Raw genomic sequence first — 21817 nt, 5'->3', positions numbered from 1 at the left:
TACAAGGATGCAAAAAGTAATTGATCGTCAAGGCGATATTGTACAAAAATAGCTAAATGCCCAACCTTTCTTACGATGCATACAAAGTTGAGAATAAATTTAAATTTTCATGAAAATAATAGGAGACATTACTTTTTGAATTGCCCTCGTAATTTATTGCGCAAAAATGCAATTTTCTGTTATATTTTAAGCATAATGGGTAATTTATGCGTGGTGCAATGTCATTGACTGCAGTATTGCATCAACGGCAGCCGTTTCAAGTTGCAACATGCTCAGTCCGCGGGCAGAAACGATTGAAGTAACATGATGGCAGATCGGTGTAAATGCTTACGTCCTCAAGAGCAGTGAATGGAGCTCCGGGTGACCTTCCTTGGAAATTACTTTCCTCATTGAATATTTGAGCCATCATCTATCTATGTTATTACAAAGAACAAGCTCTCCAATAGCCTTATGTGACATGTAATAGACCTCGGTTGACGATTTGTCAAGGGAAAAGCAACATTGCAATACAGCGTATTGCTCGTTGCGTGATACGCCCACATTGCCTGAGGCGAAGGAAGCCTGCTTTAAACTTATTTGGACGATGGAGATGTACTTGATGGTATAGATCTTCTACGAAATATTTAGGCCGTGTTATGTTAAATAAAAATATGCGTGGTGAAACAAAGCTACGCGTTTTCATTTCAGTTGCAATATCAAAAAACCACAGCAATCAGCTCAAAGATTGGTTTGACAGGTGAGGGTAGAGCTTACCCAGTACTTAGCCCAATACCTGCGAATGACATTCACACATCAGCAGGGTAGGGGAGCCAACTCCTTTCCCAGTGCCGTCAGGAAGATCTGGTATCCGAAAAATCACACAGCATGGGGGAAGCTAAGGGTGCACATAGGCGTCATCGGAATTCAAACACGCGGCCTCCGGCCAGTAGTGCACAACTCTACTCCCTGAACCACAACGTCCTCCAGTTGCAATATACATATGCTTCACAAAATATTCCTTTCGCTTTTTCGAAATCGCTTAATCAGTGGGTGCATGTGCATTTGTACCTACTCCCAAAATCACGAACGTGGATTGAGAGCGATGGATGCAGGCCTGCCTTCAGTATGTCCGTCTGGAAACCTGAAATTCCTTCAAACAGACACACTGCTAGAGGGCAGTGCCATCGGCGGGGATCTTAAGGAGAAAGCGGAAGACGGAGGATGTTGTCCATGATGTCCATGAATTTCAAATGTGTCTTAGTTACTGTAAAAAAATATAATTTGAGTAGGGTAAAGTAATGGAGTGTGGGAACAGTTGCTGAAGGCGATTGATTGGAGTCGGCTGATGAGTAGCTTTCGGGGATGTTCGCAGAAGCGCCACTGCTATGCTTATACCCTCGGATACGTTTCAGCAGACAGAGAGGCCTCTGTTAGACGGTCGAGAGCATCAGCCACCATACTCTGGATCGAAAGTCCCTCGGCGATACATAAAAGTTTCTTTTGCAGCATTTATGGAAGTTTTCTAATCAAACACTAATACAAACCCGTACTCAACGCATAAAATATAACAGTAACCATATAAGTTGATAATTACGGGAAGGATAGGCTAACAATCCTTATATTGAAGGCTTACCAGTAACGAAGACCCTTTTAGAACTTCAAGTTAGGCTCGCCTTTTGCCAATCACGCTGTCTTCTAATTTACGATAACGACGAATGAAAGATTCGGAAAATTTCATGGAGACAGACAATGGCCGAGGTATCTCGGATCAATTGAAAGGGCGGTTGTAATAATGCAAGGACTCAGCGATAACAGAATAGACCCATCTCGAAAACGCATTTCAATTATTTTATTGATAGTAATGGTGATAATAATATTATTGATGAAGGACTATACTGGTTTCCACATTACCAAATGGTCAGATCAGGCACTGCTCAGAGTCAGTTATTGGGGTAGTCCACTGTTTCCGGAGAAGATAACATTCACAATAGACCCTCTCTGGCTCGACGGGTCTGATCTGAGTTGTGGGGTGCTGGAGGCATGTGCTGGGGGATGGTGTCCCGTCGCCACCAACTGGAGGGAGGGGGGGCAGAGATCCCTCCGAGGGAGAAGGGAACTTTTTTTGGGAATCGGTGGCCTAAAAGAGGACTCGTATGACTGTTGCCCCAAACGCAGAATTTAGTGGCGTCAAAGTTTTACCGCGGCATCCTGCATGGCCGGCTTTGCACAGCATGGCCGTTAAATTACCGCCAAATTTCACAGCATTTTGGGGTCTGGAGTGCTGAGTGGAATTCAGTGAGGGCACACAGCGTGACAGGAGAACATTTTACGTGAAGACAAATACTATGGATGGCAACCGGTACGCATTGAATGGCAAACGAAACATTTTAATGTTCCTTTTAGGACTGCTCTTACATTTTCACTGCTGTACGTTCCAAGTCTTGATACACTCAACTGATCTTTAAAATCTAAGAAACTGTTTTCCACAAACTTCAACCGAAATTTATTTTTACACAATAACAAAATTATTTTGTGTTTGCCAGCAATTTCTCAGCAATACTATTTTCTTTTTGGGTGACAAAAACCAGCTCGTATTCATGCCATTTCGCTCAGAGTGACTCCTCTTGCGAGAGCGGAGGGCCGTGTGTGAACCCCCTGGCACTACGTCCCCCATTATTTAAGGAGTGAGGTCACCAAAATGTCACAGAACGCGGAGCACTCCATGAACACCGCTCCGGAGGATTACGATTCACGACCCATCATCCATTCGCGACCCTTGGGAAACTCACTCCCACGCACACCTCATCTCAATCCCGCACACGGTGGGTCTCCACGTGGTTAGGTCCTCAACGCCCAGCCTCCCTCCTCCGGCCACCACCACGGTACAGAACCACTCCCCCCTCCTTCCTCCATCAAAGGATACACGCGCACTTCTATCGGGGACACTCTTCCCGGGGTCACACGCGTGTGGCGGCGGGGGCATTCCATCTCTCGAGTCTATGGTCCCGTGAATATTCGTCGGTCCAACGAAATGATGTCACGGACTTTTCTTTTGTTTTGAGGGCACTTAAGACACGACAAGTGGTGGGGGGTAAATGACTTTCTGTGACGTCACCACGACTACGATAGTGGTGATCTATGCCGATGTTCAATCCTGTTACCTGGCTCTGAAGTGGATGATGTCATTTTGAAAAAAGGGTATAACAATGGGAAAGATGGCAGGCGATGGGTCCCGTGAGGAGGTATATCATTTCCCGCCCCGCCTCGCACTCTATTTCTCTCTCTCGGCTGTGTGTTATGTCACTCGGAGGCGCGCTAATTCCTTCATCGGAAGGCGGATGGGCGTCGCGCTCGAAGGAATCCTTGAGAAGTCATCGTTGAGCGAGGATATGGGCGTCGCGACGTCGTCTTGTTGCCTTTGGAGGAATTGCCAATTGGCCCCTCGAAGGGTGGCGCGAGTTGGTGACGGAGAGACACCACTCTTGGCGTGGCGGACACCATCAACCGGGCGTCCCTCGATCGCCGGGAGGGAGACACCAGCGGACGACGTCCGAACGGCGCGAGGCGTCCCCTTCACACCTCCTGGTAGTTGCGGCACGTGGGCGGCGGGTCGGACCAGGTACCGTCAGGGCGGCAGACGGGCCGGACGTCCGGGAGGCGGGCCACGTAGCCGGCTTCGCACGAGATGGCGATCTTGTCGCCCGGCTCGTAGAAGAATTTGAGCGGCGCGAGGCGCCCGTTGGTGGGGTCTCCGGGATACGGGCACCGGACCTTGCCTGAGGATATAGGAGGGAGCATTAGTGGGAGGTTATTTGCTAATATATGGAGTCCTTCTGAAGTTAGATTGATTGCCGAATTGAATCGCGTGCAGCGTGGAGGAGCTAGATTTGTGAAACGCTGTTATTTGATATTTGAGCACCCTGCAGGGTAAAAACACACCAGACTAATTTTGACTCGAATATTTTTACCCCTACTGCGGTCGGACAATGCTATTCTTATCCCGTGTCGTTCGTGAAAAAAATTACATTTAAGTTATCTGTTCTAAACTTAATCTCTCTAATGTTATTGACACGATCTCTCTTGCCGTAATACGATGGGGCTAATGATACTCTTTCACTACCACTGCTAAAGAGACGTCCTTCAAATGTATGCAAGAGATTTTATCTGTAAATTAACCTTCGCTACGTGAGTGATTCCCAGCCTAGCTCCTCTAATATTTTGGATACGTTACTAAGTTTATTACAAAAACGCTTTACAAATCTAGCTCCTCTACGCTGCAAGTGATTCAATTCGCTCTAGCTTCGCAATTTAATTTTCCAAAGAGGTCAGGAAAATTTTACAGACTCTATTGCATGACGATAAAATCAACTTACCGAAAGGGAAGGAAAACTAAAAAGTGCAGGTTGGGATAAAGAAGAGAGAGGTTTGTTGGAAGAAATTCGAAGGAAGTAGGAACAATGGTATAATAGGAGATATAAAGAGCCACCTGGGTGATTCAGACTGTGACTAAGAGAGAGAGAGAGAGAGAGAGAGAGAGAGATGAAAATAAGCAAGGTAGAGTAAGGAAGGGCCTAGAGAATATTTTGGACGATACGGGTGAAAGTAGAACGTTTGTGGAAATTACTAATGATCCCGTATTACTTAAATAATTTTTATGATAAAGAGGTTAAGTAAGGTAAGAATCTTAAACTTTGGCATTTTTAAACGATTTTTATTAATTTCATTAATATTACTGTTTAATTGATTTATTTTCCACACCGATAAACAACAGACACAAAAAATAAAGTTTAAAATGTGAATAAATCCAATATTGTAAGCATATAAATATTTAGAAAATGTTTTTCAAAATCTCATATTTTTCTCTCGAGCTAGATAAATTTTTAACGCCGCCTCACATTTATTCAACTAACGTCAAACGTTTACTCTACTGATAATCTGTCTTCAGGACTGTGGAGTTCATAGATATTTATCATATTTGCGCAGAAATCCGTGATCTTTTTTTGTGGATCTATATTTAGAGCTTTGATTAGATTTAACATGGGACTTGAACTTTGTTTTGCCTGAATTTGTTTCTATGCTGTCAATTGCCAATAAAATACAGTTAATACCACAGCTGGTACTGTCCACTTATTCATTAAAATACGAGGGTCATCCGGAAAGTAGTACCCGTTCGCGAAATAAAGACACAAAAGTAAATATTAACAAACATAAAAAATTTTATTTGAAAGAGGATACTTTAAACTACTTCTCAACATAATCTCCAAGCAAATTAAGGCATTTGTCATAACGTGTGACAAGTTTCTGTATTCCTGCTGCATAGTCCTTCGCCGCCAGCTCATTGAGATACGCGAGGGACCCATCTTGCACAAATTTTTGCATCATGCAGATGGTGTTTAACAATTTCATGAACAATTGTTCGAGAAACATTGGGAAAATGCTCACAGATGTCATCAATTGTGACGCGCCGATCGTTCCTCACGAATTCGTCAACTGAGCTCACCAGTTGGTCTGTAATGACAGACGGTCTCCCCGAACGCTCATCGTCGTGTGTGTTCCCCCTCCCCATGTTGAAGTTGCGACACCACCGCCGAACAGACGACTCGTCCATTACATTGTCTCCATACACCTCCTTTAATTGGCGATGAATATCACATGGGCGAACGTTTCTTGCATTGAGGAATTTAATCACTGCCCTCACTTCACAACTGGCGGCGTTCTCAATTTTTTTAAACATTGTAAACAATCACAGAAACAACACAGGCAATGCTAGCGTCACGCAACTTGGCTCAGAGAAGGCAGACAAGCCACTGAAGCTATCTGACCTCGTCCAGCGGCTACTCGCGTCGTCAGCACTTCATGCGGCACGAACGGGTACTACTTTCCGGATGACCCTCGTACAACCCACGCTTCAGCGCCTCTTAAGGCATCATCGTCTGGTAAACTAACTTAGGAGTACAAGTCCACTCTGTGCCCGTATACATGGGGCCAGAAAGGAAAGGGGAGATGGAGGCGAAATTTTGAGAAAGGGGTACTGGGCATAATTTGATGTAATCCTAGTCACGAGGGAGTTAGTTGCCGGGGAGGGAGGGAATAGAGCGCACAGGTCTTGTTTACATGGTTTAAGCAATAATCATACTTGATGGTATATGTATTCGACATTTTCAGGCTTCCCTCTGTGGAAGGCCTTTGTCACTGACATAAAAAAACAATGCATCTTTCCTCAAAATTTTTTAACGCATCATCCTCAGGATGCGTTGAAACTAGTCGTACCTTATAGAAATTTTGTGGAAAGATAGATTGTTTGTTTACGTCAGTGATACTTGATGGTGATGTCCTTGGCGTGGACAAGCGCTTTGTATTACAATAAACAAGTGGAAAGGCGACATGCAAAGGGCACATCCATACAGTGCACACAGCGTTCTTCATTTTACACAGTCACGCCGAACACGACTGGATTGATAAGGCATAGAATTGATGCAATTGCCAAATGAAGAAGCAATGGCATCGAGCGACCGGGTCCAATTGAACCGCTTTATTGGCATCGAGATTTGGCAAGCAGCCTTATCCCTCTCGAGTTGTGCGAGGAAGAGAGCCCCCCCCCCCCCTCGGTGTCACACTTACAGAAGGGCGGCGGATGGGACCAGACGCCCGCCTCGGTGCACAGGATGCTGGGCTCCCCGATCAGCTGGTGCCCCTCGGAGCAGGCGAACTGCACCGCGCTACCCGCCGCATATCGACCCGCCCTCCTCCTCTTCCTCCTCCGCTTCCGCCTCCTCCCGCCGCGCCCCTCCCCCCTCCGCCGCCCCCCTCCGCCCTCCTCCTCCACTCTCCTCCCGCGCCTCCGCACCCCTCCGCCCCTCTCCTGCTGCTGGTGGTGCCGGCGCTCCGTGGATGACCGGCGTCGGCTCCTGCCTTGGGCGACGGCGTCCTCGGCGAGCAGGCGACCGTTGACCGGCGGCAAGGGCGGCGGGCACTCCACCACTGCCAAACATTGGTAGTACGAATTTAACCATGCAGAAAGGAATTTTAACAATGGAAGATGTGCAACGTTTTTCATCGCAAGAATGTGGCAAACCTAACAAAATAAATAAAAGAGGGCACAATCGAAAGACTAGAGACTCTTTTTGGAAATTTTCGGTGGTTCCAGATATTGTCATCAGTATGAAAACTACGATTGGATTTACGCTTCTTGCTAAGACAAAAACACAGAAACATACAACAAGAAAGGAAACTCACTCTTTTTTATTGTTTATTTCTGTGTTTTTGTCTTTGTTCGCTAGTGCTAACTTCATATAGATTATTATTCACATCCGTGAGACTTTCACATAAGTTATATATGTATATATGTATATATATACATATATATGTGTAAATATACACATATATATATATTTACATAATATATATACATATATATGTGTCAATATACACACATATATATGTATTTTTATGTATGTATGTATATATAAATATATATATATATATATATATATATATATATATATATATATATATATATATATATATATATATGTGTGTGTGTGTGTAACTTATGTGAAAGTCTCACGGATGTGAATAATAATCTAAACATATTTTCAGTCTTACTTGAGAAAGGCCTCGGAGAAGGCCGAAAGCTCAAACATTTTACCGTGTGAGTGTCCTTTTAATTGTTACTATTTTATTTGTGTTCTATTGTGCCACCCCATTATTATACTGCTCGTGTGAGTTTTTCCGTATAATCGATATATATATATATATATATATATATATATATATATATATATATATATATATATACACGTATATATATATACCGCCTTCCCCTGTGTTTGTCTTTTATATGTGTTCCTATCCCTTTTCCTTACATGTACAAATATCCATGTGAATAAATAAAAAATATGTATATAATTACATATGCGGGTGATGCATTTCTATACAGTCACTGTCGTCCATAGTTTACAAAACGAACTAACTGAAGGCTGATTTTGATTATGCTGAAGCAATATCTAGAGCACAGGCCGCACAGTAAACAGGTCGCGTGTGCGATTCGATTTCGATTTTCTTATTTGTGTTTAAACCCTCAGATGAAACAGCCTTAGAAGAATTTTCATTTTTTTGCTTTCAGATAAAGGTGTTGCCCTCATTGTTATGCCTCGATCGAGTTTTAATTGTATCAAAAGTATACAATGTAAGGATGTGTGGACCACGGAACTTTGAATTACAGTTATATCTTTTGTGTTTATTGCATTTTATACGCATTTTTAAGTTATTCATATTTTTTTCTCGGTGCTTGTGCGGAATTATTTATTTTTAATTACGTTTGCCGACTTTAGTTTACTGTGTTACCATAATGTATACACAATTGCACCTTGGCAAATGCAGGTTTATGGATGCGAGAGAAAGAGAATAAGAATGTGGTCGGGGGTCGAACAGGGGCCACAAGAACTGCCGGAAGGCACGAATCTCCTCCCTCCCTCCCCCCTAGGGGACGCGAATATTCTCTCCAGGCTCGCTGATGGAAAAGTGAGCTTTGCATCCCGGAAGCGAGCCCACCGTTGCTGAAAGCACTCAAATTAGAGTTCGTCGGTGTTTTTTATTTTGTCTGCTGAATTCTCCGAATGCCCATATGTCGAGTGAGGAAAGTAAGCAGCACATTTCCGGTCAGCGGTTATCCAAGTTTTTATGATAACACGACCCCAAATAAATTCAGAAGGAAGGAGAGTCGCTGATTAAATTTTAACTAAGAAAAATCATTAATAAGCAACTCATTAAATTCAATTCTAAAATTAATTTTCAATATAATATGACATTTCATATTTTTTCACCAAAAATGTGAATTAGTGAATGTAATTATTGACTTTTCTGTGTCACTTCTTTGTGGGTGTGCACTAGTCCTTACTTTGGGGATCTCTGCTTCAGGTGTAATTTGGTTTTGGAGGAAAAAAGAAGACCGTTATTTTAGAGGAATTAAACATGAAATGTGATTTATTTCAGCTGTTTACCTCATTGAAAAAGACAAGAATTTTGCAATATCATTTAGGTATGCCCCAGAACACCCATCGAATAATTTGGGCAAATATTTCAGTTTTAACTTCAGCAATTTCTATTATGCATGTATATCATGATCATAATCATAAGCTTTATGTTTCTAAATATATTTCTTTAATTTTGTGTTACAAGCAGACGATACCGTGACTCCACGTGCGTGCAACGACCTTTGCAGGAATGTCATGAGTTGAATGTTGATGAGTTGAGGAAGCCTTCAACAGTAATATCGACGTAACTGAACGACGTTTTTCCAACAAGAGATACAAATGGGCATTTCACGAGCTTTAGATTACTGAATCGATACTGATCATATTTAACCATTGAAGTAAAAAACACGAAATTAAATGTAAAAAGAGAAGATAACATAAAATGACATGAAAAGGTTAAACGTGGTCATTGACTACTGCTAACTTTATTGATTCTTTATTATAACCCAGAAAATTTAAAAACGTAACTTCATCGAAGATATCTTCAAAACCTAAGGGTAAATAACAAAGAAATGGTGATTCATAAGAAGATGCATTTAAAAATTATTAAATTTTGAAATTTTATAAGAACTAAAAATATTTTAAGCACTTCAATTTGGGTGAAAACTGAAAATACAAAACGCATTCACATAGAAAAAGTTAAATGATGACTAAGATCGGTAATGGACATCGGCAAAAAAGAAAGTAGATGTTGTGATATGACATTTGTGAACTCACTTTACCGTGATAATTCATGTGCAAATGGTATGTATAGATTTGCGCTGGGATTAAGCAGACATCTTACGCATTATTTCGTCGGTAAAACTTTTGAAAAATTGGAAGTAATACAAAAAGAAATCTGGTTATATTCTTACTATCTTTGTCAAGTGTCGTGTGTCGCATATTCTGAGGATAGCTAGCTTTGCGAAATGAATAATACCGCCAGAATGGTAAAACTCTGGCGAGGAAAACATTCCCATTCGAACTATAGCAGATCAGTTCATGCATGCAACTGGAGGGGCGAAGGAGAGGCGGAAGGTTGGACGGGGGGGGGGGGGGTGATACTCACGCTGGCACGAGGGGACCTGGCCGGACCAAGTGCCGGAGCCCTCACACTCGAGGCCCGGGGGCCCCGTGAGCACGTGGCCCCAGGAGCACTGGAACACAGCGCGACCGCCGTAGCTGGAGTTCTGCTCAACGACGCTAAGGTGGGCGTCGTCCACCTGCAGCGGAGGACACTGGATGGCCACGCAGGACGGCGGCCGCCCCGACCAGCGCCCTGGCGAGAGAAGAGGATCGTGCAGGGAATCCATCCCCAAGGGGCCTTCCTTCTACAACCCACGCGGGAACGTGCGATCTTCATTTAACTCATTACTTATAATAATTTTAATTTCTCTCTCCACACAAGAGGTATTTTACAAGTATCAGTAAAAATCCTTTGGCGTGGATATGAGAATGACTGGAGTTACAAGATTTGTATAAAAAGTATCGGTAACAAATTTTTCCTGACGTGTGCGTGAAGTGCTAAATTCAGACCGTCGGTTAAGTGTTCGCATGATCGCAGATCGTACTATTGGCATTTATAAGATGACAGTACCCACACTATTATCACTGAAAATTTGGCGATGCGAAAGATCTGCGCTAAACTCGTTCCGAAGGTCTTGGCGGACGACTAAAAGAGCAGAGTCGAGTGTCGGCTTGCGAAGACCTGTAACAGCATCACGACGATTCCTCAACTACCTTACTGTCCCAAATTGGCATCAGTAGACTATTTCCCATTCCAAAATGTGATATCCACCCTTCACTCAAATGTGAATCACACCACTATGGGGCCTAAGTACCATCGAAGAAGCTTGCTCTCGTACCCTTAAGGACCTTACAGAATCCTCCTACCAGGGAGCCTTTGAGTCGTGAAAAAGCCGCTGGCAAAAGTGTGCCGACGCTAAAGGGATGTACTTCGAAGAATTTCGAGGCATTGCAGTAATATTAGAAATAAATCTATTTTTCCGAAACTTTTCCCGATACTTTTTTTACAAACCTTGTAGTCTTTCCATACACATAATAAAGGAATCATATCTATTTCACAACCATTGATGATTTGGAACCCTATGATTTGGTTTTTAAGTGTTTGACAAAAAAGACAGTGAAATGCAATTAATAAGCTTTAAATAATCTCGATGTTGTTACATAGGCACTTGGTGACAAGAAAATTTGTCCCATCTTATATTTTATATTTGCATGTATGGGCAGAGCGTTAAGCTACTGACCGGAGGCCCCGGGTTCGATTACCGGACACTCTCTGAGTCCCATCAGCTTCATCTGAGCTATGTTATTTTTCGGGTACTAAATCTTCGTGGAAAACCATAGACGGTACAGGGTAAGAATTTCACACACCGTAGGGTTTAGTATTGAGCGAACTCTAAACTCTACCATCACCTTCCTCACCGATCTCCGGGTTGATAACTGTGTTATATAAATAAATAAATTTACATATAATATTATACAGATATGCACCCAAATTAACGAGAAAGTGAGTCCATTGTATTATATATGTACATTAAAAGAATGAAGTTTGCATACATATATTGGTATTTCATAGATATTTGAACCCAATCTATGTGAGTGCATGTGCTATCGCGCGCAATTGTGTAAATCATTGGTATTCTAACGATTAAGGTACGTTTACTAAGGACACAATCTGCCAATCTTCCTCTGTCCCTCCTAATAGAACATAACCTGATATCCAGCAGTACAATAACACCCTCTTCCATTACGAATGCTTCCTCCCTCCCTACATTCCGTCCAGCATAACTATCCTATTCCTGCCCCTTCCTCGTTGGTCAAATATACTCACTTCTATCACAGTCCTCAACATTCCATCGCCAATCAAAACGCTCTGCGCCCTACCTCTTTTTAATTCATCTCAAAAATCCTGTCTATGCCTATCACTCTGCTTCAGAGACCACGTTTCTACGCCATACAATACCACGCTCCACATCAAAGTTTTTACGAGCATTTCCCAACATTCTTACTAAGTATCCATTTTAATCAATTCCCTCCTCCTTCCCACAACGTCTTTGTCTAATGCAATATTTCCCCTTATGTCTGTACTACTTTGACCATTTTGGTCCAGAACACTCCAAAGATAGGTAAACTGTTCCACCTGCTCAAGTGTATGAACTCCTATTTTGATATTTACCTCGGCCTTTATCATTCTGGAAAAATGCCCAACTTTCATTTTGTTTGCAACTATTCTCATGTCGTGCCCATCACACTGACTTTTCTATGTATTCAGCAATGCTTGCAACCCCTTGCCTGGCTGACAAACTAAAGCTTGGTCATAAGCAAACATAATTGATTTCATAAATTTCCCACCGACTTTCATTCCCATCTTCAGTTCTTCCCATGCCTCTTTCACCATTTAATGTTATTATAATAATTTAACAGCATGTATATTATTAAAAATATGAATAAATCGGAATACCAATCGAAATAGGCGTTTTGAGGTCTCTTCACGCTTGATTATTTTCTAAAGATAATTTGTACGTGCCTATATATATATATATATATTTATATTATATATATAGTTATATATATAGTTATATATATAGTTATATATATATATTATATAGTTATATATATATATATATATATATATATATATATATATGTATATATAAATATATAACTTCTATTTCTTCCGATGAAGACGGAGCTGAATTCCGTCGAAATGATCAAGAAATAACGTGTGAGTGATCTTTTTATGTGTTCTTATATTGTTTGTTGCTGTCCAAGTTTGTTATTCAACACTCGAACAATTTACCGTGTGAGTGTCCTTTTAAATATTGCTATTCTATTCTATTTGTGTTATATTGCGTCAGCCCATTATATATATATATATATATATATATATATATATATATATATATATATATATATATATATATACATACATACATACATACATACACATATACGTGGACGCTGTAATTCAAAACTAAAATGAGAATTACGAGATTTTGATAAAATTGCATAATTTAATGAACAGGAGTATGGGAAGAAGTGAGTAGATTGTAGCCGACATCGACCCACCGGCATAATACACATTTTACATCTTCTCGATCGAAGTTCAAAACGTGGTACATTATTGCACTAAAAAAATTAAGTAACTAAGTATAATAAAAATTTTAATTAAGAGGTAGTGGTAGGTCATGGGAAAGCAAAGCGACCCGCTTCAGTTTTCTGCGGGCCGCAGTGTGAGGATTGCTGCCAGATTGGACCCCAGTTCGCGAGTCGCGTCACGAGTTTACGATGCCACGTTCCATGGAACAAGGATACGCGATAAAAGTTTGTCTTAAGCTCGGGAAATGGGGCATTGACCTCCTGGGTCGAGGGTGCTTGCGGAGTTGAGTCAGTGTCTCAAGGCATGGCTTTCCGTTAGCACAAGATGTTCCGGCAAGGTAGAGAAGAGGTTTGTATTTATGCCATAAATTATTTCTATCGGATTGATTATATTTATTGGGACATGTTCTTTATATGCACTCGTATATCGTGGGCAAAATCGTCACTGGAATTAGTAAATAGGGATGCATTATATCATATTGTACTTGGTGTACACAACTCTATCATTACAAGAGGATATGCAAGGTCGATTATTTCTTCGTTTTTACCTGATGCCATGGCAAAAAGATAATAATTCTTTCAGAGGATTTCGAAAACAAATAACCACCGGGATGAGATTATATAACACGCTCTCTTGGTTTTAATACCACGTGCAGAGAATTTTGCAAACGCAATTATTGATCATTATACCTGTACTTTAGAATGTTAGGTGAGTTGAGAAGAAGAAGTAAGAGAATATCATTTTTGCACGTCATGAAGGTAAGTAAACGTTATGAAGAGATGAAGGAAGCAATTTAGCGCAAGTAAGAGGAAGACACGAGATCCGATGCAATCTGTAATATTTGTTGGAAATTCTTCTTTGATGCGCAGATTACCAACCATGATGAATAACTGATCATAGCACGTTTCCACTTGGTAATTGTTTTACCTTTTACGACCGGGTTTCGATGTATTGCATCATCATCAGGCTGTAATACATCGAAACCCGGTCGTAAAATATAAAAAAGTTCTATCAAGTGGAAAAGTGCTACGATCAGTTATTCATTATGTTCGACTTAAACCACATCACGCCTGAAGCTACTCAATTTGTTACCAACCATGATTCTTGGTTAGTTATGGAAAAACTGGGCGTTCACAGAGATTTAGTTAGAGTTTTGAACAACTGTCACTTGTAGGAAATAATTGCCACGAGTTATTGGAGAAACTATACGGGAAATTCATCTAGGCGCGGAAATAGACTCAAAGAGACTAATGCTCATACAGTACACTCTGATGTACTCATGTGACACTGAGGGGCATGCGTATTAAAAGTCCTACATTATGTATGTATTCATAAATATGCCGGGGAAATGAAACCGCTTAACAATCTGGGTCGACTCACTCGGGAGAGAACGAGCGTGGCCGGGGCCGCCCGCGGCGGAGGGATTTAGCCCCCTCCCCTCAATCCCACGCACCCATGACGGCGGCGGGTGGACCACTAAAGGTCGGCGGATTAACCCCCGCAGATGTGACCCGGGGTGACCCGATGCCAAGCGGGGACGGTGTTGTCGTCGGATGCGTGTGCCGGCGTCCCTCCGACCCTTGACGACGGGCATAATCATGCCGTAAACAACTTGTACCCACGGATGACATGGGCCGCATACCTTTTAACTGTGGCGATTTAGTTGAAAATATCAATTGAGGGGTTGGAAATCATAATGAAATTTGTGCTTCTATGTTTAAAATACCGTGAAAGCAAGCGTTGCGTTAGTCATAAAAGAATTGATCGATTCTGTAAAGAGATTTTTGTTAGTAAGTAAACATATGTATTTCGATGCTAAATTAATATAAAATGAACAAAGTAATGCACAATTTAAATTAAAAGGACAATTGAAAATTAATAAAAATCGGAGATTAATTGTTCCCAGCCCTTCTACTGAAGGCAATAAAAATTTATACTGAAGTTGTACCTTCTCCGTCACGACGATCTTTGCGTCATTCTAAGGGGTCATTGACGTCCATTTAGACGATTCTGAGAACGTCTAAACGTAAAAAAATAGAATAAATAATTTCAATTCGGTAGCAAATAGTCGTATTTCTTTCGTTCACGAAGCTGCTCCTTCATATTTCCCTGTAAGAAAAGAGGTTAGTTATATATATTTACCCTGTTCATTACAAGAATATATATATAGTATATCCTTCCAGAATAAAGGTATAAAAATAGAATGAAGGCTTCTTTTTAACATTTTTCGCTTTTATGCAGGTCGTCAAGTCCTCCAAGTATTGAGGTTAAGAAAATCATAATCTTCTCGGATCAATCTAAAAGTCGTAGGGCCTACATTGAACACGAACGTTAGCAACGGTTTTCGATGCGGAATGAACTCGGGCGATGCCTTTCCTTCGCTGCGAGTGATTCGCGCATTACGTTCGGGAAATCGAAACCAATAGACTCCAATGTTCTAGTTGATGAGCTTGAAAGCCAAGCTCGAAAGGAATGGAATACAATTCCATCAATTACTATCGAATATCAAATAACCATGAATTATTGAAATGAAATGAAATTATTGACTTTGTAATTCCACACACTAACTATTGGGGTTACCTCCGCAAAGTGATCCGGAAATATGATCTGTGTGTCAAAGAAAGACGGTTTGTTTCCTTGTGTGAAATCTGCATAGTATGATTCGGGATGATGTTTTATTGCACCTCAGGAAGATTACCAAGGATTCTCATGAGCTAAGAAATGTACAGGTATAAAAATGAGGCAAACGAGTCTGTCCCAAAAATAAGTAGAATGATTTTTTTCCATCAATACTGATGGGCAGAATGGGGTAATGAGAGATCTTGGAAAAATAATGCGACCCATGTCAGTTAACTATGAGTATTTAAAGTCTGCGGATTGCTGTTAGACTGAATCCTTGTTCGACGGTCACGTCACGAATTCACGATGCCATTTTCCATGGAGCAATGATGTGCAATAAAATAGTGCATAGAGCTTGGAAAATTGGGTTTGGAGACCATAACCATAGTTAAGGATGCTTACGGATATTGAGAAATATCCCAAGTGAACATGTTCTGTTTGGACAGGATGTTCTGGGAGGTTGACGAGGAGGCTGATGATGAGGAATACCCTGGACGTCCCTCAAGAACGCTGTGCGATGAAAACGTGCAAAAAGTGAGGCATATGATCAATTCTGTCTGACCTCCAAGAATCAGGATGTTAGCAAAAGAGTGCAATTTTCAGAAAAACACAGTGTATTGCATTCTTACAGAGAATTTGGTCATGAGGAAGGTGTGTCAAGATGGTCCCCAAGGTGCTGTCAGAAGACTGCTTGTGTGACAATCTTGCCTTGGACCTCTTGGACCACGGTGAAGGTGACCCGAATTTTTTTAGCATGGGTGGTTACTGGTGACGAGACATGGGCCTTTGCGTACGACCCAAGTATAACCCCTTTGCGTACCATTTTGGACCACTGGATTATGTCAAAGAGGCCATGACGAGGTGCCTGAACGATAGTCCTGTTAATGCCTTACAGGAAGCATACCACAACTGGCGGATGCAATGGTGCGTATTGGTGTGTCGATACATAAGGGTGCTCTTGGGAAGAATTTCAGCAATTTGTACTTTGACCTTTGGCCAAAAAATAACTATTTGGAAAGAGAAGTTCTAATTATAACCTTTATCTGGTGTGAAAAAAATGTCTGGCTGTAGATGGACTGATTTCCATAGTGACCATTCCCTCGTTGAGTTGAAATCCTTAAGAAACTTCTCTGACAATGAGTGACTGGAGTGAGAAGGGGATCGGGAAGGTGCGGTGGCTAAAGTACAGTCTTCATATAAAGAGGAATCGGGTTCGAGTCCTGGAGACAACAGATACTTTCAGTTATATCCCGATCCCCAATTGAGATGCTTTGTGGAGAGCACCTTTAATAAGTACGCCGTCCGTCGGATGGGACATTAAACTGCGGACCCCTAGGCACCTTTCGATAAGAGTAGACTAATGCCGACACCGGGTTTCTCTCCACAATTCCTCCTTTCCCATTCATCCCTAATGGCTCAAATGCCCTTAGCTGTCGGTCGCCTTCTCTAAACACTACTACTAGTACTTCTACTACCGAAGGAAGCAGGCGAGAATCCGACCAATTACCATTGAAAAGATTGCTTGAAACGCTGGTAAAATTCCATCGTGGCCGCCGTTCGCTCTGCGGCGAAAGTCATGAAGGTCGTCGAAAATCAGTTTTTGTGCCAGAAAACATTGATGGTGTGCAAGAACTAGAAAAGGAAGATCGCCATGTGACTTATAGTGAGATTGAGGCATCCTTGGTGATTAGTATGACGAGCATCAATAAGATATTGCATGGACATTGAGCTGTGAAAAAAATTTGTTTGCGTTGGAACCCGAACAATTTGTCAAAAGCTCAAAAAATGCTCGTGTCAATTGGTGCAAAGAAATGCTAAAAAAGATGAGCCAAATTCGACAAAAGTGATTCGTGCACGAAGCACATTGAAGCAAATGATCACCTGTTTCTACGGAATAACTGGACATGTGGCAACCATACCATTAGAGTAACATAAAACCGTGAATTCTGAATGGTACACGAGCATTTGTTTGCCAGAAGTGCTTGGTAAAATACGGAAGAAGAAGCGGGAACGAAGGACCATTCTTCACCATGACAATGCAAGCTCTCACAGATCGGCTGAAACAACTACCTATTTTACTGGTCAAAACGTCGAATTGATGGGTCATCCTCCGCACAGCCCTGATTTAGTACCAGATGACTCCTGTTTGTTCCCATTTATCAAGAAAAAATGGCGTGACCAACGTGTTTCTGGGCCTGAAGAAGCCGTAGATACATTCAAAAACCATGTTTTGGAGGTACCTCAATCGGAGAGGGAAAAGTGCTGCGAAAATTGGTTCGAGCGCATGCAAAACTGTATTGATATTCATGGAGAATAGTTTTAAAAACAATAAAGCCATTTTCAACTATAAATTACTACTCTCTTTTATAAATAAATACTCTCTTTTCTAATGTACTATACTATACTAAATAAATATTATAAATAAATACTCTCTTTTCATTATTAGGCTGAAAATATAAATAGCAACCCTCGTCAGATAGAAACAATCAAGGAAAACGATTTTAAATCCTGGCCACTCTCATCGCTGTCGGATGATTCTCTCTCTCTCGATGTTTCCGAAGTGAGCCGCGATTTCGACGAGCGTTCCTGATCAATTCCCAAAAATTGTGCCCAGGGTAGCAATTCAGCAGAGTCCTATAAATAAAAGTCCAGACTATGTTTTTCATGCAAAGCTAAAAGACAACGTAAATATTTTGATATTTTTGGTGAGGACAGTCGTCGGTGAGTGGGTAATAAAAAACGACAGTAAAAGAGAGGCGGTGGGGGAAGGGGGGGTTTTTAGGGCAAAGGGAAAGTTGTGGGGGGAGGCTGGAATTTAGTGAGGGGTGGTTGTAGGAGGGGTTGGTTTCGAGGCGAGGGGGCGGGAGGGGGTGGCGGAAGGAAGGGGATCGATATGTGCGTGGCGGTCGCGGAGCTGTTCTCCCCTCCCGCCCCCACACTCTCCCCCCGGCTACACCACTTTCGACTCGCCGCCCCCACAAAGCCAGGATGCTTTCCATCCGGGCCGCTGCCTCAGCGTTAGAGCTCCAGCGATGTAAACAAACGGCGACACCAAATATCCTTCGTTGAAGCACGCCCCTCCGCCGCCGACAACTACGCTGGCGTTCCCTGGGGGGTTGCGAAAAGGCGAACAGAAAATCGCGAACGAAACCCATGCCGGAGAATCGACGTCTCGCCCTCTCGTCCCGATCCAAGCGATTAAAACCCCAGGGGCTGTGAGTTTTTGAGCTGTGACGATGTAGCTGGCAAATTAAAAACGTTAAAAACCTAGTGTGAATTTCGTTCACAATCTCTCCTGGCTGGAAAATGTTTTCAGTTTCCAATTTAACGCAAAGCCTGCTGAAAAGTAGTTGCGCCCGCTATTAAGTTGACGGGACATCCGAGCGGAAAATGAACCTTTGCTTGTGAATTCAAACGGAGGACATATAAAAAAATATTGTGCCGTAAAATTTATCGTGGTCGTGGATGGAATTTTTTTAGTGTCGAATGAATACTAACAGGGCTCTTTGCTTATACCCAAAAAAATAACTCGTAAATTGAGTGGAAACAAAAAAAATGGAAACTAAAATGACTTCTTATCATTTACAAGAGACGCCGAACTCATACGTAGGTACAGAAAAAGGAAAGGAGTCTATATTTAAGGGAGTGGAATTCTAAAACTCATTTTGTGAAACTCACTCCCTCTTCATATTTAATTTAAATGTAGTCTAAAGAGAATTTAATTCTAGTGGATTCAGAGCCCAAAACTCATAATTCTACCTCGAGTGTGAGCTGGAGAGAAGAGTATAACAGGTCGAAAGCAAAAAAGTTTTCTTCCCAGAAACTTAAAACGGGGCGGTTCAAAATTATTACAATGCATTTTCAATTGTTTACACCTGTGTCGTGATGCGTGAAAACATAGCTGTTTCTCAATGTCCTCAACAAGAGCATGAGTGAAAGGGATAAAGCCGTACTTTATTTCATGTTGTATTTCGAACTCTTTACTCTGCGTCGGTATACGTCAAACAGCTCATTGATTTAAACAAATCCTCTTCAATAGGAAAGCATACCCAGATCGGACATGACGGCGATTATTGGATGCCGAAAGGAGAAAGGTGCGCGGGATAATGCAGGAACATCTAATTACTTAATTACTCAACTAATTACTCAAATATAATTACTCAACCCTTCATATTCTCGGATATACGAATAGGAAACTGCTAAAATGGGTTATTTATAAAGTGAAGAGAGTCAACTACGTGCAAGTAAATCCAAGATGTCCCGAAAACAAATATTAATCTTGCGATCCGATTCCGAATTTGTGACCGATTACATATTTGCTCTGTCTCCCTGATTCTTTTGTCACTTTCTTTCTATGAAAAAAAATTACTACGGGTTACGTGAAAGCGAATTTGAGCATTAAGGGATCTTAAAAATGAACATCCTTAAAGAAATAATTTCAATAGAAAAACAAAAAAGTATTGAACTTGTGATCACGGTATTAGTTTTCATTTCGATAATTGAGTGTAAACACACGGACTTATATAAATTTTCATCATTAAAAAAGACATTTCGCGCATGATTTGTATTACTGAGCTGGTGTAAACATATCATGGCAAGAACATTTGAAAGTTTGACTTATCTCCTGTTGCTTCTTGCTACGTCTATCATTCACATTAGGCTCGTATATCCTGATGTTTATTGAGCAGGAACAATTAAATGAAATAAACATGTGTTACCTGCGAGTATATCACCGGTATGAAATCAAATTTTCCCTTAAATGCTCAAGAATGTTCTTAAAACACTCTCAAGAGTAAACGGTAAGCTCTAGCCTTTTTCAGAGTGATTCATCACATGTCGCCGTAAAATCAAAAGTGAAGCAAGAGGAATCACGTATTTAGGAATGCACCTCGATCGGTTTCTCCTCCGTGCCAAACTAGTTGCAAACGACATATCACGACCGATTCTGGATGAGCGGACGAGCAACATATCGGGGATGCTGGCTTCTTTTGGGGGAAGCAGGGGCATACCCCCCATAGGTTCCAAATTCATGCGAGAGAGATGGGGGAGGGGAGGCCGTCGCTGGGCAGTGCAGAGGGGAGACTCGTTATTTCCCTTCCCTGCTACCCCCGAATGGGTAATGCTTTTAAGTGTGTCAACTGGTAACCATTACGTACATCGGAAATGATATTGCGATTGAAGGAAAGCGCGAACTAGCCCCCGCGAGAATCTCGCCTTCGTCGAGGGTCGCCACGAAAGGAAGCGCTTACCACTTAGTCTTTATCCGCAGATAAAATTAAAACTGATTGATCATCACCAAAGTTACGATAACATGTCCATTAAGTTTCTGTTTCATGATGTCATTTGTATAGTCGAGGGATGAATTATAAAATACGATCGATCACATTAATTGCAAATTGTGAGAACTGCACTCGCTCTCTCTCTAAGGAAGTTTTAAGTGAACGGGAAGAAAGCAATATTCATAAAAAGTGACAATTAATTACCCAGTAGGTAATGCCCGAAGTTAGCCCTAATGTACCCGCTTAGCCTTTATCTTATTTATATATACATTTATTTGAACTTACAATCGATAAAACTCTCTAGTGTAATCCTTTGTTGAAGATTAGAAAATTACTGGAATTACAAGGTCGGTATTAAAAGTATCGGTAACAACTTTTTCCTGACGTGTGCATGAAATGCTGCATTTCGACCGCCGATTAAATGTGCGCATAATCGCAGATCGTATCAAAATTGGTAAGATAACAATGCACACCGTTATCACAGTAAAATTGGCGATGCCGAAGATCTGCGCTGAACTCGTCCCCCTGAAGGTCTTTGGACGGACGACCAAGAGAAGAGTGGAGTGTCTGTTTGCGAATACCTTCTGCAACGGCATCGCGACAATTCCCCAACCCCCTCACAACCCCGACTTGGCACTGGTAGACTATTTGATATTCCCTAAATTGAAATCCTCCCTCAAACGCCACCATCATGGAACCCTAAGTACCGTCGAAGAAGCTTGCACGCGTACCCTATAGAACCTTCCCGAATCCGCCTACTAGGGAGCCTTTGAGTCGTGGAAAAGCCGCTGGTAAAATGGTGT

The 21817-nt window shown here is 41.6% G+C and overlaps 1 protein-coding gene across 1 annotated transcript in view; it reads right to left on the bottom strand.

Moving 5' to 3' along the window:
• Window positions 1–1819: 1819 nt before the first annotated feature.
• Window positions 1820–21817, bottom strand: part of hig (hikaru genki) — a 61524-nt gene continuing 41526 nt past the window's right edge. Inside the window, exons 8-12 of the mRNA XM_071588487.1 lie at window positions 10063–10272; window positions 6914–6960; window positions 6827–6841; window positions 6601–6730; window positions 1820–3755 (exon numbers count right to left, since the gene is read on the bottom strand). Of these exons, the coding sequence (XP_071444588.1) occupies window positions 3553–3755; window positions 6601–6730; window positions 6827–6841; window positions 6914–6960; window positions 10063–10272 (605 nt within the window). The 3' untranslated portion in view covers window positions 1820–3552. The remainder of the gene's footprint in view (window positions 3756–6600; window positions 6731–6826; window positions 6842–6913; window positions 6961–10062; window positions 10273–21817) is intronic.

The sequence above is a fragment of the Hetaerina americana genome, unplaced genomic scaffold (assembly GCF_022747635.1).
Source record: "Hetaerina americana unplaced genomic scaffold, ioHetAmer1.1.p SCAF_3, whole genome shotgun sequence".
Classification (NCBI taxonomy): domain Eukaryota; kingdom Metazoa; phylum Arthropoda; class Insecta; order Odonata; family Calopterygidae; genus Hetaerina; species Hetaerina americana.
Note: the sequence above shows the minus strand (reverse complement) of the source record. Positions and strands in the feature narration are given on the sequence as shown.